The sequence below is a fragment of the Hesperophylax consimilis genome, chromosome 2, assembly GCF_061612785.1.
Source record: "Hesperophylax consimilis isolate HC1 chromosome 2, BYU_Hcon_1.0, whole genome shotgun sequence".
NCBI lineage: Eukaryota > Metazoa > Arthropoda > Insecta > Trichoptera > Limnephilidae > Hesperophylax > Hesperophylax consimilis.
Window position 1 is genome coordinate 43,793,317 of NC_142837.1, and position 25,734 is coordinate 43,819,050.

The 25,734-nt window shown below is 35.3% G+C and overlaps 1 protein-coding gene across 1 annotated transcript in view; it reads right to left on the bottom strand.

The window, feature by feature from the left end:
- Snx27 (sorting nexin 27) overlaps positions 1-25,734 on the bottom strand; it is a 99,295-nt gene that overhangs the window by 9,274 nt on the left and 64,287 nt on the right. Inside the window, exons 2-8 of the mRNA XM_089642962.1 lie at positions 5,809-5,911; positions 3,565-3,787; positions 3,193-3,290; positions 2,815-3,061; positions 1,136-1,299; positions 761-950; positions 21-196 (exon numbers count right to left, since the gene is read on the bottom strand). Of these exons, the coding sequence (XP_089499088.1) occupies positions 21-196; positions 761-950; positions 1,136-1,299; positions 2,815-3,061; positions 3,193-3,290; positions 3,565-3,787; positions 5,809-5,911 (1,201 nt within the window). The remainder of the gene's footprint in view (positions 1-20; positions 197-760; positions 951-1,135; positions 1,300-2,814; positions 3,062-3,192; positions 3,291-3,564; positions 3,788-5,808; positions 5,912-25,734) is intronic.

The following is a 25,734-nucleotide window of genomic DNA, read 5'->3' on the forward strand; positions in this document are numbered from 1 at the left end:
GGATAATGACTCTAACTCACATATGGTGTGATGATGTTGAGGCAGCGCGGGGGTCTGTCAGGGCGCTTGCAGTGCACCCGCAGACAGCCGCTGCTGGGGTCAGGCTCCCACTGGCTGGGCAGGAACTCCAGGACCTGTGGGGGTGTCTCCAGTGAGCCGTCTGCTCTGCAGGCGTGAAGGGCTAGCGATGAGAAACCTACAAATAAACAAAACAATCAATGCATGACAATCAGTGAGAAGAGAAGGGTTTTCTCTCACCTTGGAAGAAGTGGTACTAAACAGAATTTGATGCAGTCAACGGGGCCTAAACGATTCTAAATGAGATGGTTTCCTACATTGAAATTTCATCTTTTTACAAATGTATTGTAATATTAATTAAAGCATGCTGAGGACGGAACTTTCGAATTTTTCAGCTTGTCACATAACAGAGCACAGCATCGGTACTGCAGTTCTGCCATTTGAATTATGAATTGCGTCTTGTGTGACGTCACGAGACACGCATACTTTTACGCAAGTTCACTTTGAAAGCTGTAATTTTCAACTTTTTAAATATAATAAATTTAAAATAAAAATTGAGGAGACAACCTCACTGTGAATGAAAGAACACATAAAAGGCACATTACTAAACCAATTGACTCCTGATACCGTCGACTGGCTGAAAAACCGCAGCCTCCTACTTTCACCTCCACCAACTATCTTTCACAATATGAAGAAGACGAGTTCATAATATTACACATCCAATGCTGGTTAGAGTACTCACCGACAGTGGGCATGACCTTGCCTTCCTTGCGAGAGTCAGTCTGGCAGGGCGGCAGGTGAGCTCGTCCATAGCCCGGCAGCGTGCGCGCCAGGGCCAGATACTCGGGGCAGCGGGACAAGTCCTGCAGGGCCTTCAGCTGGTACAGCCGCTCACCGGCCACACAGGTTCCACGGTTCACCTCTTCCACAGCCTAAAATACAACAAAAGATTGGCTAATGGAGAAATGAGAAATACTAAATACTACCATTTAAAGGTGTAAAGAAAACTATAAAAAAATTTAATAGTAACTTTTATAGTGGTCCAAGAACAGTACCTTGAGGAACTCCAAAAAAATGATTACACTCAACAAATTATTTTAGGTGAGATTGAACTAACCTGCCAGAAAACAAAGCTGGCGGCTTGTGGATCATCCCTCAGCATTTCCGCCTCGATGTTCAGGTTGAAGAGCCACTTCCTCACAGTCAGGCAACTGCTGGAGGCGGTGGAATAGTTCTGGATGTACAGGGCATGGGGACATTCCTCGGGCTGAAGTTTACGCTCTGTACAAAAATATCTGCATAAATAATGATTCTTATAAATAGCGGTAGGTACAGTTATAAAATGAAGAAAGTGATGCATGGTCAATTGGATTCTGATATCCAATGTTTCTATCCTTCCAACTTCCATTGAGTTAAGAGCAAGATTCCCTATTTCCTTCAGTCCCACAACACAACTTCCCTAAAAACTGTGGATGGCATAATCCCACTGGTTCCGGGCATTCAGTATTCTTGCATGGTATCATATAAAAATATTGACAGCCGTGTTGCAGGTTCATTACCATTGAAGTGCAAAAATAATAAACACTGATTTTTTTTTATGTACGTTAAATTATTATTTTTTTTATGAACGTTAGTTATGTATGGGTGTTGACTGTAAAAATGAAAATAAACTGATTTCTTGAAATGCATTATTAAAATTTATCTTTATTTTAATGTTGTTTTTTGTTTAAATGTATAAATTCGTATATTTTAAAATGGGGGCCTCAGCACGGGTAAATAACCCAGTGAGGCCAACATTACTGAATTAAGATATGAAATACTGTAAAATAATGTATCAATAATAAAAAAAAAAATTTTTTTAAAAAATTTAATTTATGATAAAATGGATTTAAAAAAATATAGTGGGACAACAGTGGGTTTACAAGTTCCGCAAACTCCGGAAGTAGAGTGATAAAGATATGACATAAACAAACAAGGTCACAAAACTGACTTCGTTATCTACACTGCAATTCAATCCATTAATTTGTATCTATCAGGGCGAGTCAAAAATTATCTACACATTCGCCATAACACATATTCGAGGTTGTCATATTGCCTTCTACGCATGCGTACTTTAATTTTATCACGATTGCAGGATTTGCCTTCCGGCTATTACAGTTTAAACTCGTCCGCTCTGCTAGCACCAAGGAGGAACAACGAGCAGAGATAGTTTTTATCTGGTCGGGGGATGTGAAAGAGGCTGAAATTCATCATAGACTTTTAATCACAATACGGGAACAATCAGTTAAAGTGTTTTTTTACTAGGAGCAAGAAGTTTAAAAATGGCCGGAGAAGTGTGTCGCACGAAGAAAGAATAAGACACCCTTCAACCTCCACCATGGATGGACAACAACATTAAGCAAGCTCGAGAAAAGGTTGTAGTGAATAAGCAAGTTACCATCGGTGAGGTAGCGTCTTCTTTGAACATCGAGCATTATTCTACCCATAAAAAGATCAACAACTTAAATTTTGAGGTACTGGAACATGTTGGGCCGCTCAGGACGCTCTGCAAGGTCGACAATTTCCCACAGACTTACATATGCATGAAGTGCAAAAATGACTTTGCGACCGAACGATAACCCTCTCCTTGGAAGGAATTCGCAAGCTTGTGGACAGCTGGACCAAGTGCGTTGAGAAGGGAGGTGATGTAGAAAATGATGTACATGTTGAACCCCTAACTTTTTGTAATTAAATTGTAGAACGAAAAGCGTAAAACATTTTTGACTTATCCTTGTACATTACATGAATTACACTCACCAAAATTGTACTCTATAATCTCAAACAAGTAGAAATATTTGGCCACTGCTTTGGACAGGCCAATCTTCTCGACCACGGCCCGGTATACGTCCTCGGCGTTGGTGGACTTCTTTACGGAGACTGTGACCACCTCGCGGTCAGGCAGGAGGATCTTCAAGTCAACGGGAGAGGCGGTGATGGAGTCATCAGAGTCCGTGAGGAACTCCTGGATTGGATCGGATTCGGCTATGACCCGCACAGCACAAACCTAGAATACAATATTGTAATTTAGTTAGTAACAACAAAAGTATTTCAAGAAAATAAAAATTCAAAACACCAATTAATAAATCGGTGCCATGTTAGTCAATTTTTAATATGTCACAATAATTTTACAATTACCTTTTCTAAATATTGCTCCAATCCTCTCCGACGAGCATCCAACTGTTGTTCACTGAGGGCAAACGGCCACTTTCCGGGCAGTTTCGGAAAATTGAAGCCTGAAAATATGAAAAGAATATATAAATTATATTGATCACTTCAAAAACGGTTTCCCACAGGGATCAGGCGTAGATGATCACATCAAATTTATTTCACCAATTAGTAGTGTAGCATGATCATTGTCATTAACAATATTTAGGGCAGTAAATGATGACCAGTAACCTAATTCCGACTATCTTGTGCCGTGGTGTCCCATTGTCTTTATTACAAACGATAGTGTTCTGGAATCCATATTGTGAATAAAGATGGTTAGGTTAGGTTCAGTTGCAATACCTGCAAACTCCTTCTTGAGTTGTGCGTGCAGGTTGGAGAACTCCCGGTAGCGGCGCGAGCAGAGGTGGCGGCCGGCCATGTAGATGTTGAAGGCAACATACTTCTGTCCGGCGCGGTCAACGCACTGGTAGTCCGGCACGGAGATGGGCAGTGAGCGCTTCTCGCTGTAGTCCACGTAGCTGTAGCCGGGTCCATCGTCACACGGCTCCAGTCTTTCTGCCTCCTGGAAGGGTTAACCAACAACAGATTTAGAAAATGCAATTTTCAAATTGTTAAAACTAAGCCCTCAAATAGCTTCTATTACACAAAAATTTGCGAAAATTGAGTTCCACCATCGGATTAAGAACAAAAGCACAAAGGTGTACATTTCATATAAACTAACGATTTTTCTCTTAGTTATTCACAATGCGAGATTCCGCTATGAAATAACATATCAATCTGAAACTTGACCCATCAATTACATCAATGAACTGAGCGATCGATTCCACACAAGAACTATTCAAAAAGTATCTACAGTTTGAAAATTGACAGTTGAGATTTAAAAACTTTGCAAAGATTTGATTGATTGAAGAAGTTCATAGAAACGGATGGAGAAATTGAAGAAGAAATGTAGACAGTCCAATAAAAACTGTTAAAAGTAAAATAAGATTTATTGGCCAGGATTTTATTTAACTATAATAAAAATATGAAAACCTATTACAAGAGGAGCCTGTTAAAAGTCACGCGACCCCATATACAAAAGTGGTAGTGTAGATTCACCAGTAGCTAGAGGAGAAAATTAAGTCATTTGTATATTGGGAAATACATTTGCTAAAAAGTTGCAAGGTCATTGCAGAAAATAGCAAACGGCAGGGTTCGGTATTCTTGGTCTGTAGTTTCAACAAAATTTCTAAAGAAAGCCTTCAATCTGCAGCAAAAGTTGATCATACTAAATAAGAAACTTACCAAAAGAACCTAAATGAAATGGAAATAATACGGTTCTAAATAAATTTTGTTCTATTTTATAGTGTACGCGAAAACACTATTTATATAATTCGCTACCATGTTGCCACGTCCTCGTCTGTCATTCCTAGCATCTCTATACAGTATAAAACAAAGTCGCTATCCGCGTTTGCGTCTGTCTGTTTGTGCGCTTAGCTCTTCTAAACTATGCAACGGATTTTGATGGGGTTTTCACTATCATATAAAAAATTTCTTTCGGGAGGTTTACATATATAATACATGCATATTATATTTATAGAAAGTAGAGAAAAAAGTTGATGTTTTATGATCAAGTCGTAAAAATATATTTTCGGGCACTACATTGCTAACGCTGGCCAAACTTCATGAGATACATCAAAATAATCTACTACGGAAATATATATCTTAAAAAGGCCTACAGAAAAGTCTACGATGGTATATGTCTATCTCCTAAGGATAACCCCCAGCAAGGCCGGGTATACATCTGCTAGTTTTAAAACTAACAAAGGCCTTACACACCTCCCCGCAATCGAAGGCGATTTAGGGAGTGGTGGTGGAGGTAAAATTGGCGTCTTCTCTACACACCTACAGTATTAAACTGAAAAAAAAACAAAATCAACGCTATTCCACTACACTCAATTCGATTTCGGAGTTACGGCCGATTTGTCTACTCACGCGGTGATAGGGTGCTCCCCACCACTGCACCGATCTGCCTCCGATTGCAGGGAGATTTGTAATAGCCCAGCTACACTACTCGCGAAGTTGATCGAAGTTGACCGAATACGATAGTGTGGGCACGAACTTCGCTTCGCTTCGGGCAACTTCGCTTCGCTTCGCCCGACTTCCGATTGTTGTCAGTAAATGCGCCCGAGTCAAAGGACTCGAAGCGGCACGGCATAAATAAACCAATCACTGACTGGTTGGACTGAGTTACTCGCGAAGTTGCAAGAGTGTGTGGGCACGCACTTCGAACTTCGGCTAACTTCGTCGAGGACTTCGTCGAAGCGTCGAAGCGAGTAGTGTAGCTGACACTTAAGGCCCAGAAATAATTAGACATTGTTATGTGGGGGTAGTGGGGTGGAGATTTGGGAGATGAAGGGTGGGAGGCGTCAACATAAAGAAACATGGTTAGCAAAAGTTATTTATAGGATGCTATTTAATTTTTGATTATGTTTTTTTGTTCATTTCCGTGTCTAAGATAAAAAATTTGAAAAAATTATTAAAATTAGCATCAACGTAGTTTTCCATTAATGAATTACCTAATTTAAGGAATAAATATTTTACCTGCTGTGTTACAGAAATAACCGTGAGGGTTAAGCAGTCCCCTCCCGACTTGATAAGGTCGACCACCTGCTTGTGGGTGGCGCCCTCGACGTTCACCCCATTTCTGGAAAAGGGAAAACATACATCATTAATGATATTTCGAAAAAACTTCGCTGGCAAGCTTATTCTAAGTTTATGAAGATGCGTAAAGGTAAGAATCGAACCTAAAACCTTCAATCTTATTAAGACCCACACGGAGAAAAATGAGTATCCTGTTAAAAACGTGTTTGCAATCCATTTCCTGATAAAATAGTCCATTCAGAAAATATCTGAACATTTGTTCATGCAAATGTTCTTTTCCTGATAAATATAATGACGAAATGCGACAATATCAGTATGAACACGTGTTCCGCCGTCCTCGTAACGCATTGGCATGTTAGGAAATCTGTCAATTCATTCCATAAAGGCCTACAGTCCGTTTCTAATAGGAATATGAACAATTTGACGAGATTTTAAATAAATTTGCAATATTTTATACCAGTAAGTTTTCTCCGAGCACTTGGTCATAAATATCAGTATCAGTTAAAGTCTTAATTGTAAGGGACTAACCATAAGTCACTAGTTATAAGTTCTTTATCAAGATGAAATATTATCTATGTCCTTTGTCAAGATGAAAGATTATCTCTGTCATGAGATAATATTTATAATATTATAATATTATCAAGATGAAATATTATTTCTGTCCTTTGTCAAGATAAGAGATCTACTCTGTGGTTTATCAAGATGATATATTATCTCTGTCAATGGAAGAATGGATTGATAATGATCAAGATGAAATATTATTACTGTCCTTTGTCAGATGAAATATTATCTCTGTCCTTTATCAAGATAAAATATTATCTCTACCCTTTGTCAAGATGAAATATTATATCTTTCCATTATCAATATGAAATATTATTACTGTCCTTTGTCAAGATGAAAGATTATCTCTGTCCTTTGTCAAGATGTAATATTATCTCTGTCCATTATCAAGATGAAATATTATCTCTGTCCTTTATCAAGATGAAATATTATCTCTGTCCTTTGTCAAGATGAAATATTATCTCTGTCCATTATCAACATGAAAGATTATCTCCGTCCTTTATCAAGATGAAATATTATCTCTGTCCTTTGTCAAGATGAAATATTATTCATTGATTATAAAATGTTTGCTCTGGTTTCAAAGATCAACGCAACAATTTGGATGTTGGAAGTTTAGATCAGATATAGTAGACTAAAGCTACACAAATCTATTTCTTTTTCACAGGGCAATTTTATGCAAGATTTTGCCTCGTATTTGAAGGTGTTCCATTTTAAAAAAAATGTATAAAACAAAAGCAAAGCAGACATTTTGACAGATGGATTACTCGAGGGAAAAAAGTTCGGGATTGAAAACTAGTAGGAAAGCGGTGGGGTAAGAGAAAGGTTTGAGATTCTTTGAAGGTTAGAGCAAAGTGCTGTGGAAAATGTGTAAAAACGTGCCATTTCAGGATAATTGACAGGGAAAAAGGAGAATTCGAAGTAACATATTCTGCAAACACGCAATACCGAGTATTATTGCGAATATCATTGAAATATTCATTATTATGCCAAAATTATACTTATAGGTGTATAAGTGAGATATCCATTATTATTTTAAATTTTATAATATATTGAAGCATGACATCACCGGTTTGAAAAACTCGAAATAAAATGAGAATAACAGTGACACAAGTTAAAAATTGACGTTTTTGAGTTAAATATGCCGAAACGCTTCTCCATATCTCTTTTACAAGCACAAAAGGCGGCATCTCTAAATAGTATAAAATAAAGTCGCTATCCGCGTCTGTCTGTTGGTGCTCTCAGTTTTGTCTAAACTACGTAACGGATTTTGATAGGGATTTAAATATTATATATCATTTAGAAAATTTCTTCCGGGAGGTTTACATATATAATACATGGATATTATATTTATAGAAAGTAGAGAAAAAATTTGATGTTTTATGATCAAGTCGTAAAAATATATTTTCGGGCACTACATTGCTAACGCTGGCCAAACTTCATGAGATACATCAAAATAATGTACTACGGAATAATATTTCTTAAAAGGGCCTACAGAAAAGTCCGCTCAGGTATATGTCTATCTCCTAAGGATGACCCCCAACAGCGCCGGCTACACGTCAGCCAGTAATTCCTAAAAATATTTGATTGGCTTAAAAAGCAGATTTGTCAGTATTGGCACAAAAGCGAATTTTGGCTAAAATACCTTAAAAAGGGAGAAATTTCAAATTCCCAGATATGTAAGAAAAGCCAGAAAACAGTTGCTCAAATTAAAAAAAATATACATTTTGTGATTTTCATTAGCCTGTGTGTTTTCATTAGCCTGTGTGTTTTCATTAGCCTGTGTGTTTTCATTAGCCTGTGTGTTTTCATTAGCCTGTCTGTTTTCATTAGCCTGTGTGTTTTCATTAGCCTGTGTGTTTTCATTAGCCTGTGTTTTTTCATTAGCCTGTGTGTTTTCATAAGCCTGTGGGTTTTCATTAGCCTGTGTGTTTTCATTAGCCTGTATGTTTTCATTAGCCTGTGTGTTTTCATTAGCCTGTGTGTTTTCATTCGTGCATTCCTGCGTTTTTGAGTTGTGCCACTATTATTCTCTAGAAGTTAATAATAATGTAATTTTTAATGTAAGAACATTTTTATTTAATGGTTGACAGTTTACGCCGTACAAATTAATACACTTCATGGAAGCGAAAACAAGGGTCCCATTCGAGAGAATAGATTTTGTTTTAAACAGATATAATATCCTTGAAAATAATGCATACATATATTTTAATAAAAAATATCACATAGTTTTTTTAGTTTCACATCACACACCCCAAATATAAAATTATTTAATGAAATTAAAACCTACTTTTGTAATACCTGGGTGAGAACCCGACGCGTTGAATTCACCTACTGACCGGTATCCACTATTCAATTGACCTAGGAACTAAAATGTGTATTGCCAATTAATTGGAGCTCCGATTCCAACTATATTTTATTTATAGTGTACATTCAAATTTTTGTTATTTGTTTTTGGGGTATTATGCCGTGTTGCGCTAACTCCTTCTTTAGCCAACGTTTCGGACAGCATTGCAGTGTCCATCATCAGGGCAGATGTGATGATGGACACTGCAATGCTGTCCGAAACGTTGGCTAAAGAAGGAGTTAGCGCAACACGGCATAATACCCCAAAAACAAATAACAAAAATACTTTTGGCCGTGAAAATCTTAAATCATATTTTACATTCAAATTGTTTACCTCTAAATAGCATAAAATAAAATCGCTATCCGCATCTGTCTGTTTGTGCACTTAGTACTTCTAAACTACGCAACAGATTTTGATAGGGTTCTCACATTTAGAGAATTTCTTCCGGAAGGTTTATAAATATAAAACATGAATATTATATTCATAGAAAGTAGATAAAAGTCAATGTTTGGTGATCATAATCTTACATTGCTAACGCTGGCTAAATCTTGTGAGATACATCAAAATAATGTACTACGGAGTTGTATATCTTATTGTACGTATACATTTCCGAACTTAAACGCGAACCGAGCCACGAATTACGCGAAAGGAACAAAGCAAGCGGCGTTTCGCGCAATCTGCGGTTGCTTCGTTCCTTTCCCATAAGTTGAAGTTCAGTTCGGAAGTTCGGCTCGCGTATGTACACGTAGCATTACAATGCCTACAGAAAAGTCCATGATGGGATATGTCAATCTCCTAAGGATAGCCCCCAGGAACGCTGGGTACACGTCAGCTACTTTCAAATAATTCCTATTCATTTATACTTCTTCGGATATTATTTGATTTTCTTTACGAGGACTTTGGTGGCTGGAAGTAACAGTTCTTAATGATCTGTTTGAGAAGTTAAACATTTCAAATTCAAGCCTGCAAAGAGCGGACGAAATTATCATTACAATTACAGGAAAACTAAAATGTTTCGCTGACAAGTTAGAACTGTTGACCAGAAAAGTTAAAACTCGCAGCTTGATGTCTTCCCAGATATAGATGCTTCTTCAAACATTTTTTTAAAATTGCCAGAAGTGTAGAGAACATTAAGAGAATTATTTTAATTTTTCATCACATGATTATCAAATGTACCAGTGGGTTATCAATCCATTCGCCGGTACACACCTGACACTAACAGGGGAGGAAATTTTAATAGATTTAAAAAAACGACCATGCACAAACAATGCTTCATTTTCTGAACTTCAACGATACAATTCAATACCCTTAATTGTCTACACCAGCAATTTCTGTTTATTTTATTTGGTTTTACGCCCGGTCGGACTTTTACAGGGATTTTAAGAACAGTGAACCATCGAATATTATACGAAAACTTTTCAAAGCATTACATAACGTTAAACTGAATATGTTACAATATTAGTACAACATGTAATAGTAACATAAAAAACTAGAACAATACTACATATAAGACAAATCACTAAATCTACATTACCAACGCTACTATAATTTGTAGTATTCAACAAAGTGCTGGTATAGATTAACCTTAATTCTATAAATGGAGTAAATATGTCAATAGTACCCCCAAACTTGTTCCCCAGATCATGCATCCTATTGGTTAGTGAGTGTGTCTGATAGTTGCTTGTGTATGTATTGCAAAAGAATGTTACATTTTGTCTCGTGTTCCTAGTCGGCACATGGAATTTAATGGTGGCAACGATAGAAGGGCTGTCAATTAAGTTAACTCTGTTGCCGTTTGGACCGTCGTATCATATTTTTTTATCTAATTTAGAGCCGCGTTTTGACAGAATTCTTTCTAAAAATGAATTGCATCCTTTTCACTAATAAAATGATTACCACCTATATGTACATATATGTTGATAAAATAATACTTTATTCTTGTAAACAAAGTACATTTTATACTTTTTAAATTCATTTTTATTTGATGATTTGTAATGGATTAATTTCAACGCCACAATCTGCACATTCGAATGACATAATATTATTATAATGACACATATTTAATCTGAAGCTAACGATGCTAACCTAACGTACATTATTATAATGGTGATTGTCATTACATCTGTGTCCATAATACTATTATTTATAATGTGAATAATTTCCATATTAATTATCGTCAAATATTTAATAATTAGGCTGCGACGATTATATGCGTTATCTGATTAGCAAAATCCAATTGCATCAAAAAATTAATTATATACAAAAATTTAACAAGATATTTTTTGTAAGTACAACATCAGCTAAAGACAAACACAAGTCCTAAATCGTTTCATTTATCACGTTAAGATCTATTTCCAAAAAGAAATGTACAAACTTGACGAATTTCGCTGCACGCTTAATTAATACGCAACAATTTTATTTACTTAACCTCCCTTTTTCTATTTGTGTACTGTTTTACATGTGACACTTATAATGTTGATATCAAAATGTCAATGTAAAATTGTACCTATTAATTCCCACCTATGTATTGTAAGTTCCTCTCCTCCTACAGTGAGTTTTGTAACTCATCGGGATTGCTCTAGCAAGAAATAAAAAGAACACTTGGTTTCAACTTAATTTACTCAAAGAAATAACTATTTCTTTCGGCGAAAATGGTAAAAGATGCTTTAAAGTTGCAATTTTTCTCAATCAAAGTTAAGTTTGCAGGTTAAGAAATACGCATAGATTATTAAATAACCCAAACTAACACCTTAAAAACCTATTTTAAGCATGTTTACTTAACCCTTTAGTACTTTCAACACTTTTGTTCAGTTTGCAATGTTTTTTGTGTATTTCAAATGTGATATAAACATCTTATTTTTTAATTTTCCGTAAAAACAAATACTGTTTTAGAAACTACATAAAATTATCTTTCGGTTTATGCGATTAAAATAAACATTACTTTTTCTAAATAATAAAAAAATTATAACAAACGTGAAAAATGAGGTCAAAAACGCTAATCACATTTTTACTATTTTTTACTGCAATCATAGAAAAATTGAGAGAACTTGATATTTAGAAAACACATTGTTTTGTTTGGGGAATTTGAAAGAAAACTGTACTTACTTTCATTTTTATCTCGTTCCTATATATATTTTAAAGTTAAACCGATTGTTACGATAGCGGCGCGAACTATGAATTATTCATTTTGCCTATTTTTAGGATTTTATTAATAGCATCCAATATAAATTATGAACATTTGTTAACAATACCATTTGCGGGATATGGCAGAAATTATTTATTTTATTAACTATTTTTTCTTTTAAATGATAGGTTTCCCGGGATAATAAGGACAGCTTTATAACATATTATTGAAAAAAATATAAGTGTATTATTACTATTTTTCTGTCAATGTATTTTAATTTCACTTATTTGAACTGGTTTCTGTCTTAAATGGGTGTACCTATCGATATATTCCCTATAGAACGTTGTCTGGTATTTTGTCTAGAAGTAATCCCAGGTGAATCACCTCGGAGAAGCGACTCAGCTGCCCACAGTCCACACTGCCCACTCGTAAAGAGTAAAGCGAGGATTTTACGCGTTTTTTGCCAACTACGAAAATAGAACCACCATAAAACCGCTCGCTATAGAATTAACACCACGGAATGCTGTATACCTCGAAACGTGCCTATTTGAGTATCGTGGTTACACAATACACATAACCGAATTATATTTCAAAGGATAAACATAATTAACTTATTATTTATTTAATGATAAACTAATGTTCATAAGACAAGGTTTTGTATGCAGAGCACAAAGGATAACAAATTATTATATGCAATGATTAGTCGCCTGAAATATCCCTATCGTTATCCCTATGTCGCCTGAAAAAATAAAGTCGACTGTTTACAGATGAAAAAATATAATAAGCAGTAATCGTTGATTGAAGTACTAGTATATATTGAATTATTTGGCGTGTTGGGAATAAGCCGACGTAGCTCAGTAGTCCAGAGCACCTGACCGGATATCAGAAGGTGCGGATTCAATTCCCGTCGGCGGCATTTATTTTTACTCAGGTGATATTTTAAATTTGTATGGATATTTCAGGCGACTAATTATTGCTTATAATAATTTGATAAGTAACTTAAACCATTTTAGTGTCTACAAGCTTAGACATAACGATTTCCCAGCATTCTACACAGGAAAGCTGCAAGAAAATTGATTTATTTACTAGTGGACCCTGCGATGCCTTAATATGCCGAAGTATTCCTCGGGCATATTCTTATTCGCCCGGACTATATATTCTACCATTCAAACCGCTCCTGGCACTAATAAGAACAAAATTTGAAATTTTCAGCGATATCAGTCGACTACTTTTCGAATTTTGCAAGCGCAAGCAAACGCAGGTTGAATTTTTATATATTATATAAGATAAGATTTCTTCATGTTCTCCATAAAACGGTTATACAACAATATACTTATTACGAAGTTGATTACAAATTTGAGGTTCATGTAAGTGTAAAACGTTCACGGAGGCAGTTTTTCTATTTTGTGACATAGTCAAAAGATAGTTGCTGAATTGTCTGTAAGTGACGTTGAAAATGTCGATGGCCAATGCAAAATCTTTAAGCAGTTGAGTCGCTCAATTGATTGGGGCATTCTGATAGGCAGAAGTCCTCTATTTCGGAGCATAAAAAGTGCATGGGATCACCCACGAGTACTGAAAATGTTAAAGGGGCTGACAGATTACGCTATAAGTTCAAAGCGTTTAATATAACTCCAAATTGCTCGCCATTCTATCCCATACAGATCTGTCACACCTAAAAAGATGATGTACTAAAAGTGTGGGCGTGGCGGCGATATGCGCTGTGATCTGCTAGCCAGGCTATATTCGAAAATTATGCGACCCCCTCTCCTACCTGGCAGGAGTAGGGACGGCAGTTTCCCAACTGATCTTACCCCTCTCCTGAGGGAGATTATAGCGTAGTGTGTCACCCCAACATATGATACGTATATGCCACGCCCAAAGTATGAGCGCATAATATAGAGTAATGTGTTTAAGCCTTAATCCGAGGGTGATTAAACGCATGAGGTGCCTAAAAAGTGTAGGTTACTCAGAATTCGCGACTCATTTAATTGGTAGAGATCAGAGGACGGACCGCCAAACAACTCGGTCTTGGCACACACTCCTTGCCCCATTCTACACCTGCGGAAAATGGCATGATGTTTGCAGTCCTGCCATTGAGAGCTTCGTTGTAAACTGTGTTTCTGTTATATAGGCTATTTATGAGAAAGAGGGAGAGGTTACATGAGACCTAAATTGGTTTAACCCCTTGGGCAATTTTGGGAGATATTCTTCACAGACAAGACACAACAGTAGTCTTTTTGGGAGATATACACATATCCCGGCCTGATTTGGTCTCATAGAAGTTATGTTATCTCAGTTTTTTATTACGGTGAGAAATATAATTTAAACGGTGTTCGAAATAAAGAATACCAAGCTTTCAGTTTGCATTTAAAAAATTACCTTAGCTCCCAAAAATAAAAATCAAGTGTCAAGGTTTGCAAACTTTTTAATAAATATTAGAGATGTTCCGACTAGTCGGCGACTAGTCGGTAAAGCCGACTATCCGGCCACTATTGTAGTCGGCGATTAGTCGGCGACTAATCGGCAAAGAGCGCCGACTATCCGGCTTCTTACGTTGTACGTATTTCTCAATAATATGAATGCGGGGGAACTACATGAAATAAAAACCTTGATTATATATATTTGCTTTTTATAATCAGTCTTATACATTAAAAAATGTAAAGCAATCTTTCCTTTGGTAATCTCTTTTTAAAATTACTTGCTTGTAAAGAAAACATAATTATGACATTTATTGAACAAAATTAGTATCTATCCTAATTAACATAAAAAACAACATAATATCTTCTTATCTTCAATGAACATTTATAAGTATTTCTTATTATTAAAATAAAAAGTAGATTTTTTCAATTAACAAACTCAGTTATATGTATTAAATCAAGATTGTATGTACAAGATGCACAGTAATATATGTATATATTATATATATATATATATATCCAAAAATTCTAAACATGAACTGTTTGATAAAAACAAAAACAAAAATGAAAAAAACATATTTCTTATAACCATACCTACATAATCTAATCAAATCAAAGTCACAATTGTGACAACCAAAAATATCATAATCTCCTTATATTTTTTATAACTTATATTTTTTAATTAAGGGTAAATTATGATGTAAGGAGACTAAAGCTTCTGCCTTTCTGGTAGCAATCGATTTCTTTTTGTTTCATATATGTTTCCGGCCTCTGAGAACAGCTTATCACTGTAAACAGAACTTGCGGGACAGCAGAGGTACACTTTGGCCATGCGCGACATTTCAGGGTTCCTAGAACTATCCCCGAAACCGTAATCGGCTTAGCCGACTAGTCGGCCGACTAGTCGGCCGACTAGTCGGTCTTATTACAACCGACTAATCGGCTAGTCGGCTAGTCGGCGAAAGTCATAATCGGCACATCTCTAAATTAAATATCTCTAAATAATATAAAATAAAGTCGCTATCCGCGTCTGTTTGTTTGTGCGCTTAGTTCTTCTTTTTTTATATATTTTTTTATAGTGAATACCTCACAAGAGTCCTAACTGCTCCCGTCTGGAGCCAGTGAGACTATGGCATCCCCAATTGGGGGATGTTGTGAGGCTGAAGGTAAGTGGGGAAGGGAAAGAGGAAGGTGGGGAAGTACCTGGCTATTCAGATCTAGTCACTAAACACGGCTAAAGCCATTTGGAGCAACGTTTCAATTCTGAATGGTGGTCTTACACCAGGGCGACACTGGTAGTATCTTCCACTCTGGAACGTGCCGCAAATATACTATATATTATTTTAATTAATTAATTGTGAAATAACACTAATTAATCAAATAAAATTTATTTGCGCACGCCGGGTTCGAACCCGCGACCTTCGGAATGGCAGTCCAATGCGTTACCACTGGACTATGCCGGCCGTCTTCTAAACTACGTAACGGATTTTAATAGGGTTTTCACTATCATTTAGAGATTTTCTTCCGAAAAGTTTGCATATATGATACACGAGTATTATATATTTATAGAAAGTAGAGAAAAGTCGATGTTTTATATTGAGACGTAAAAATATATTTCCGGGCACTACATTGCTAACGCTGGCTAAATCGGCTCATAAGATATATCAAAATAATGTACTACAAAATTGTATATCTTGAAAAGGCCTACAAAAAAGTTTGTGATGATATATGTCTATCTCCTAAGGATAATCCCCAGCAACACCGAATACATGTCAGCTAGTTTTTATATTAAAAGAAAAAAACGAAGTGACAATAACTTTTGAATACCTTTGTCTAATTAAAATGTGTGTTTTTTTTAGTTTCATGTAGAGTAGAAATTACAGTTTAAGCGATTGTATAAACTTTAGCTTTATTTGATTTAAAAATGTAGTATTTTTAATTGTATACGTCGATGTCTAATACTAAAATCTGAAAAAAAAAAATTTAACTGCTTTCAAGAACAATGTTTTATTTTGAAATATGTTAAAAAACGGCGAAATTATCTAAAATCAAATGAAATATGAAAATATGCATTCTGACAGTTCTCGTGTGTTCACAACATTGCAAAATGTCAGAAGATGTAGGGGTTAATGTTAAAACCAATGGTTAAATTAATTATTTGTGGACGAATACAATTAACAGAACCGCAATGCGTCAACAACACAGCAATAACGCGTATGCTATACTAACTTACTGAACGCGTAATGAATTACTTTTTACGATTTTTAGCATAAAATTACGACGTTTTTACGCAAATTTACACAGAAACAGCCCAAATCACAAACCGTGGCTTTACATTCACACAAAGAAGATGGATTATTTACAAATCCAAGTAATGGGGGTATTAGACCTTTATGGGTGTAATTTCGTATGTAATGCCACAGAAAATGAGTCGATCAATGTAAGCCGCGCCTAAATACTAAAAACACGTGTAAAATAAAACCCTTCATCAACGTTTTAAACGTACGTATAATCCGAAATGGTTTTTTTAAAGTGAATACCAGACAAGATTCCGAGATGTTCCCAACCGTCTGGAGCCAGTGAGACTATGGCATCCCCAATTGGGGTGTGTTGTGAGGTGAAAGTAGTGGGGAGGGGAAGGAGATGGGAATCGGAAGGTGGGGGAGTATCTGGCTATTCAGAAGGCTAAAGCCATTTCAAGCAACGTATCAATTCTGAATGGTGGTCTTAGTGAGAGTATCTTCAACTCTGGAACATGCCGCAAGGACCGTAAGTATACTTTATATTTTTAAATAATTAATTTGTGAAGTAACACAAGTTCAGGCACACATTATATAAAAAAGATGTTTTCCGGTCATAATCGAAAGAACTTAATCATTCAATAAAACCCTATCCGAAAAGGAGTTCGCATGTAGGAGATTTTACACATCAAAGCATTTTATAGGCCCAATACTTATTTTTTTATAGGGTTATTACTTCGCATTGCATCGCCTTAAAACAAAAATTAATAATAATTATAAAACTATCAGAGAGAACAGACAAAAGGATTTAAAATTATTAGAACTTGTTAAAATATCGATGGTGAATATTTTGGCGCTACCTTTTGGGGACATTTCAGGTAGGCTTGAGAACTTGAGATTTTCCTGACAGATACGAACTTTGCCACTTTTACAGCTGTCAACTTTCTGTCACGTGGACGTGGCTTGGCAACCAGTAACCCCATGAAACCTCTTCAAGGGGAAATATTCATTCATTTTACGAAGAAAGGCGAACTGAAATAAATTATCACGTAAAATCTGGCGTAAAGGTTCTATTTAACGGTTTAAGTTTGGTGGGGATTATTTTAATGCGACTTAATCAGACTCTAACGAAGGGTCCATAAACGACAGCCTTGGGGCAGATAAATTTCTGGTTAAATTAATGCTTTGTATTATTATTTTAATTTATTTGTGGGGACGTCTTGTGGCGCCAGGGAGGGGGACGCCATGTTCGTCGCGTCGCGCGTCGCCTAATTGGCGACAAGAAAACACAGTGTGGCGATAACTCAGTCATGCAGAGTGTGCGTGTCGATAAGTGTGCTATAGGGACTGTGTGGGTGTAGGGACTATAACAGGGGGTGGGAAGGGGTTTGGTAGACGCATGACTACATAATAATACATGAACTGGACTTGTGTAAATACGGTTATTACAGCACTTTCATTTGGACACATGACAAGTAGAAAAAAAAGCGTTATCGAACGAAAATAAGTTGGCATAGTTATTATTTTATTGTGAGACTGAAATAAAACAAAAGGAGCGTTATCATAATGTCGAGATAATCTTTAAAATCATAATAATTGTTACAATTATTGCGTGTTAAAGGAAATTTATTTTGTTTCCGACAGTGTTGTGAACAAGGCCGCTGAAAAAATTCAATTCTAGCGCAGATCCGTAAAAATATTGTGATATCATAATTGCAGGATTTGTGTAGCTGAAAGTATTTTTAAATATTTGCCTCGGGATCGTTGCCTTTCAAAAACAATTTTTCTTATTTTTTTTTGTTAACAAATTAGAGATACGTCAAAAATTTACATTTCAATGGAAAACCGTTAGAAAATATGAAAAATATATAATCTGTCAATTTTGTTTATTGGTTCAGTGCCAATCACTCCCATGGGCGGGGACCAATCACATGTAATTTTAAATGGTAACAAAAGCTTGTGGCAGCGAATGAGTTAACAAAAGAAATACACATTTCAAACATAGAATTATTAATTAATACATTAATCAAAATAAAATAATAAACAGTTCCAATTTTGAAAAATTTCACAAAGTAATTTTGCAACTATTGAAGAAATTTTAATAAACGCAAATTCTTCAGAGGTACATGTAGGTAGTACAATTCCAGTTTGGCTATCTGAAATCCTGAACGTTCGAAATACGAGTACAAGTGGGTGGCACTTTGGATGTTCCCCGGGTATTGTGAATTGCTTGTTACTCTCTCGGGGGGTGAATGTTCTAACAAAGAGGTCGGAACTGTTTGAATCGTCTGTGTCTGCCCCATTAACTACAAGCGGTTTCCTACTTGTTACATTAATGCACATCTCTCAAGATACGACTCCCTGTGTCTGCTTTATGTATGATAAACGTCACCTTCGAGTTGCTACAAAATTATTGTAGAAAGACAAGACGAGTACCTAACCAAACGATGTCAAGATCACCCCCTACAAACCGTTTTCTTTTCATTTGTCCGTAAGTAGAACTAACGTTAGAATAATGCCCAATTCCCCGTATATTGCGCGGGATAACGCAATTTCATAATATTGACTTTCTTAGCGATAGTTAGAAATATTGAACCGAAGTAATAAATAATGCGTTAGTATAGAATGTATCCGGATCATCTCCTATCATAATCCTATATTCTTCTTCATAATCCCATTACCTATTTATTACTTTTTAAAACATAATAAAACTCCCAACTTTAGCAGGGGAACTATTTCGTCGTAACCACTTAATGCTAGGGTTATTATGCCTTATTTTTTAACCTCACATGTACACGTATAAAACGGAGAAAACTTACAGATAATACATATTACTTTAACAATCTCGAAATTATAAGTAATCAGGTTAAAAACGGGATTGCATGCCGTTTACGAATGAATTGATAGGTTTTATGGTATACTTTTAGTAAAATACCAATGTATTGTCACGATGTCGGAACACGTGTTCATAAAAATCCTAACATTTTTGTATTTCATCATTATTATATTATTAAAACAAACGCAGGTGCATGAACACTTATTCTGATATTATTACCAATTGACTAAAAGTTTATCAGGAAGCGGCCTGCAGTCTCGCCTTTAGCCGGATTACCAATAATTTGAAGAGATTTTTAATAAATCAGCATTTTCCCGATGAGTCGAGCGGCGGAATTTAAAAAAAAACCTGTTTATACGCACTCTTACATCATGATTTTCTTGTATGTTTGTTGATTTCTACATCTTCATGTTTATTGACCGTAGGTTGTGTTGGTGTTACTACATATTTTTGTGATTTTCTCATCTTCATGTTTATTGACCGCAGGTTGTGTTGGTGTTACTTCATATTTTTATGATTTTCTCATCTTCATGTTTATTGACCGTAGTTTGTGTTGATGTTACTTCATATTTTTGTGATTTTCTCATCTTCATGTTTATTGACCGCAGGTTGTGTTGGTGTTACTTCATATTATTATGATTTTCTCATCTTCGTGTTTATTGACTGAAGGGTTGGTGTTATTTTATATAATTATGATTTTCTCATCTTCATGTTTATTGACCGTAGGTTATGTTGGAGTTACTTCATATTATTATGATTTTCTATCTTCGTGTTTATTGACCGTAGGTTGTGTTAGTGTTACTTCATATAATTATGATTTTCTCATCTTCGTGTTTATTGACCGTAGGTTGTGTTGGTGTTTCTTCGTGTTTACTTGAGCCATATTTTGATGGTGTTTTTAAACTTGTTAATTTCATTTTGAAAGGGCATTGTCACGAGTTTTCTGGCGAAAAGCTAGACAAAAACCATTAGAAAAGCTTTTTTGTTGTTTGTTTTTGGGGTGTTATGCCGTGTTGCGCTAACTCCTTCTTTAGCCGACACATCTTCGGATCTACCGAATCTGCCCTGATGATGGACACTGCAACGCTGTCCGAAACGTCGGCTAAAGAAGGAGTTAGCGCAACACGGCATAACACCCCAAAAACAAACAACAAAAATGCTTTTGGCCGTGAGAATCTAAAAACTTACATTAGAAAAGCTGTTGTTCTCATACATTCATCTTTGGGATGCTGTTGGAGGGGTTATTTTGAGTGCAATTATTTTCATTTTATTGCGTTAACATTTTTTTTGTGGAAATTTTGAAATTATTATCACGGTCTCCACAACGGTTATTCAGTCTGTTCAAGAAATTCTCAAAACGACAATGAAGTCAATACAATCGGGCATATTATATCAACATTCATTCATAGCCCAATGTGCGGCTCTTATTAAAAGTTCAAATTGGGATTTCAAAGAAGAAATTCGCAGAATGCAGAAGTATACAAGCTTTATTCAAAAACATATTGTAGGTAATGCGAATATGAAAATGTGCGTATATCGTGTTGATGTAATCGGCATTTCCAAGGAATTTTGTATAATATGTCAATTAAATCAATATAAATAGATTACACACCCATTGGTAACTCTTATGATATGTTAGCTAATGTTTTTAATGTGCCTCTATTTAAGTATAAAACTGTACTAATCAGACATTTTAGCAGTGCGTATTTGAACGAGATCACTGCATAACTGCATAAAGTTTATATTTTTATTTCTTCTTCATTATTTGTAATAGCTTTTTTTCTTGATAAACTTTTAACAAATTCCCAATATATCGGAACACGTGTCCATGCACCTGCATTTACCTTAATAATATGTCAAAATGCGAAAATATTAGGAATTTTATGAACACGTTTACCGACATCGTGATAATATATTGGTATTTCCATAAAAAATTATCAGGAAATCTATTAAATCATCCAGGGATTACCAATAATTTAAGGAATTATTTAATAAATAAGAAATACTCATTTTTAACCGTGTATAATCTTATAATTTTGCTTTTTTTTCTTCTTTTTATGACTGACAATAACTATCACGTATGTAAATAAATAAATATGTTATACGGAATTCAATGCTAAAAAAATGAAGCTTATGCACATCAGATCTCCTCATAATAACATCACCATAACTCCTAAAATTATTTCTCATGACTTTAATTGCATCCATAACTTTGTAATACAACCATGCTCATACAAAAATATTGAACTTGTTTCAAAATACGTATATCTAGGCTTAACAGTTGATTGTAATTTTAAATGGGATATACAATATATACATATACAAAAAGTGTGCACACGGCTTAGAGCTATAGTGAGCAAACTTTATAGATTGAAGTTTTTTGTTCCACCAAATACCCTTAAAATAGTATACCTATCATTGGCGGAATCCCTAATAAGATAAGGAATAACTTCATGGGGACATTCAACAAAAACAAATCTTCTTTCAGTCCAAAATGTACAATATTCTTTGGTAAAATTATTATTAAACAAAACTAAATACGAACAAAGAAATGACGTACCAAAGTCATTACTATACAACTCTGCAAATGTATTATCTGTTCGTGCTTTATTGTGGCTTAAAATTGCGAGTCAGCATACATCTCAATCTGAACATAATAAAATAGTGACACATGTTCATAATACAAGACTAATTGCAAACGATGGACTTGTAGTTCCCAGATACCTGAATAAATATGGTCAAAGAACTCTAGAATACCTCGTTCCAATAATTTACAACATGTTACCAAACTCAATAAAAAGCTGTGAATTGACTCACAGAAGGAAATGTATGTTAAAAAAATGGTTACGTGAAAGAATTTTTTTGTACTAATGTAATTATGTGTATATTTTATGTACTTGTAAAAATTGTATATGTATTTAAAAAGTAATTGTTAAAAGAACCCGTTGACAAACTGATATCAATCAGTTTAACGGGACTTAATTGTAAAAAATGTATTTTAGAAAGTTAATAAATAAAAAAAAAATTAAATAAAAAATGGCCAGTACGCGCAGTAGTTTTAAAATTTCAACTTGCCGATTTGAAAGAAGAAATTCACGAGCATGCAGCGAAGTTGGTATTTATTCGAGTGCATATTGTAGTCTGTAGTTAATGCGAATAATATGTAAATGTAGGCAGGTATATTATATCGTATGTAGTAGAGCTTTCAATCCCGGGATCTCGAGAACCGGGATCCCGGGAATCCCGGATCTTCGCCAGCACCGTAATCCCGGTGCTGCGCTTGTCTTTTTTGTTCTTGTTCATTTTTAAACAGTCTAAGGACAGGTTGTTTCAGAGAATGTGATCAATTCTACAAATATCAAAGTTAATTTTCAAGTTCTGTGAAAGATCTTTTCGAGTTCTGTTATTAATTCGGTTATGTCAAGTAACCTGGCTTATAATGATATACAAACAGAACTTTCAGAGAACCCGAAAATGAACGCTGAAATTTGATGAATTGTTCAAATTCTTCGAAACAACCCACCTAAATATTTTTTACTCAAATTCTTTATAGCCACTAAAATAAGATCATCAATAAATAATAATAAAAACAATAAAAATATTTTTTGTGACAAATAGATATAATTATTTCCTCATTTTGATCTCCCGTGCTGAGGATTTCATTTAAAAAGTATTAAAATTTTGTAGGATGGATAATATAAAGTAATTATAAATATATTACATAGTCTTTTTCAGAAATAATTACAAATATATTACATGGTGTTTTTTTATTCAGCTGAGCGGTTTAATTTCAGTCAATATTTGGTGTCAGTATACAATTTATTTCTGATCTCCCTGTTTTGTATCAATGATGAAACCTTAGAAACTATACGTCACATTTAAAGTTAAAAAAATGAATTTATTTTCCTGTTTTTTATCTTTTGTGAAGCTACTTTTATGCTGGCGGAATTTAGTTAATAATGTATATAATCTAATATGTATGTAATACCTGCAAAAATAAAACATTTGTTACAACTCCTATTTCTTAATAATAATCAAAACATTTAAATTCCGTAATTGAAAAATGCTAGCACCGTAATCCCGGCTCTGAAAAAAATTCCGTGATTGAAAAATGCTAGCACCGTAATCCCGGCTCTGAAAAAAATTCCCGGGATTGAAATTGTGTGTACTGTGTAGTATGCAGAAGAGTCAATGCTCGTCGGTAATCGGCGCCGGTCGCGAGGTGAGTTCTCCGGAGTCACGTAGATTAGTGGAACCGGTCGGGTTTCCTGGAAATATCAAGGATTTCAGACCAAAACTAAAAAAAAGTTCACAGACGGTAGTCAATATACTAACAGTAAAAGTACGTTTCAAATCACTTTCAAATTATACAATATATCACCAGTATGCCAGTCGACAAGGGACGTGTTGGGGCATTGCGAATTGGTAGCTGCAGTAATTATTGAAACTTTTAATTGGTAGTTTCTGGATTGAAAATCTTACCGTACGCTTACTGCTAGCTTTTTTTAATATGTAACTCGATTTTTTTTTTAAATAAGCTTATTAAAACAAAAGTTTTGTTTCTTAGGGTCGTCAACAGAACTGTTTATACAATCTATTTATTTGTTTAAATTTATGAAAAAAAACTCTTCAAATTATTGGTAAACAGGTGAAAACGGAATTGCAGACCGTTTCCTGATAAAATTTTAGTAAATTACTAATGTATCGGAACACATGTTTATGCACCTGCATTCGCCTTGATAATACACAAAGACAAAATGCGGAAATAATAGGATTTTTGTGAACACATGTTCCGACATCGTGATAATACATTCGCATTTTACTAAAAGTTTACAAGAAAACCTATCAATTCATTCGTTAAAGGACTGCAATCCCATTTTTAATCCGATTACGAATAATTTAAAGAGATGCGCAATTAATAAGCTGTATTCCAAATTAGTAATTTTTCTCCGTGTCTGTGGTCGGGTGGGAGGGCGACGGGCGGGTGGCTTTGATTTTTATACAAATCTACAGTTTTATTCCGAGATGGATGAAATTTAGCACACACGACCTTCAAAACAAGAGAAAGGTCACCGTCTACATGAGATGTCTAAAAATTCTGCGAATGGCCCGGACTACGCCGAGGACTTCCGCTAGTTTACAGATAAAGATCAACCCGTAAAAACAGGTTTTTCTTAATATAATATAGGGTTTTCCAATAAGAGGTGTTATTTTGAATAGCCCGCTATTTCGGTAGATGTTACTTTTGAAGCTGTCATTTTTTGACATTTGACAAGTAGAAACTACGCCATTAATAAAAATGGAACGATACACGCTTCACCAACGCATTGAAATTATTAAAATTCACTTGAGTGAATCAAATGCAAATCATCTTGAGTGATGAGGCCCATTTCCAGCTCGGTGGCTTCGTCAACAAGCAAAAATATCGCATCTGGGGCTCGGAAAACCCAAGAGTCATTGTTGAAAAGCCTCTCTATCCTCAACGTGTGACTGTTTGGTGCGGTTTATGGTCCGGCGGAGTCATTGGACCTTACTTCTTCGAAAATGAGACTGGAGCAACAGTTACGGTGAATGGATTGCGCTATCGAGAGATGATTAATGATTTTTTATGGCCAGAATTGGATGGTATTGATCTGGACAACGTTTACTTTCAACGAGACGGCGCTACGTGCCACACAAGCAACGAAACCATTGATCTTTTACGATTGAATATCAAAATAACACCTCTTATTGAAAAACCATGTACATAATTTTAAAATGTATTTTAAACTGAAGTCGACAACTCTACCAACCTCGTTGAATGCCGATCGGGTGGGACCGACATTTATTTCGTATATTAACTGCTGTAAATTCATTGCATTTCAGAGACAAGCGTATATGTCCGCGTGTGTATGTCATCGACAACGAGCCGTCTGACAAGTTTCTGCTCGATCGGATATCGGGAAGTGGATTAATTTGACCTTCCAAATTTGCACTAATTCATTACTGAAAATAAAAGTGAAATTGAAATGGACGTATTTAAAAAGACGTATTACTGTATTCTTTTTAGTATTAGCATGAATCTCATACAAGAGTTGATAGTGGACTATTAATTAGCCGCACGCCCAGAGAGCCCCGGGATTCATGGCAATTAATATTAATGAATAATTAGAGAGTCTTATGATAGGACCATTACCGGAACAAGGTTTAGATGAAGCACCGTCTAAGGGGGATATTGAAGAGATTTAGTAATAGTAAGCAACGATGAGGTGGTTTATTGTCTGCTGTTAAGATTCAAAAGTTAATCGAAAAAGTCATTTGTACATAAAAATATACGCCTAATGACTTGTTTAGTCAAAACT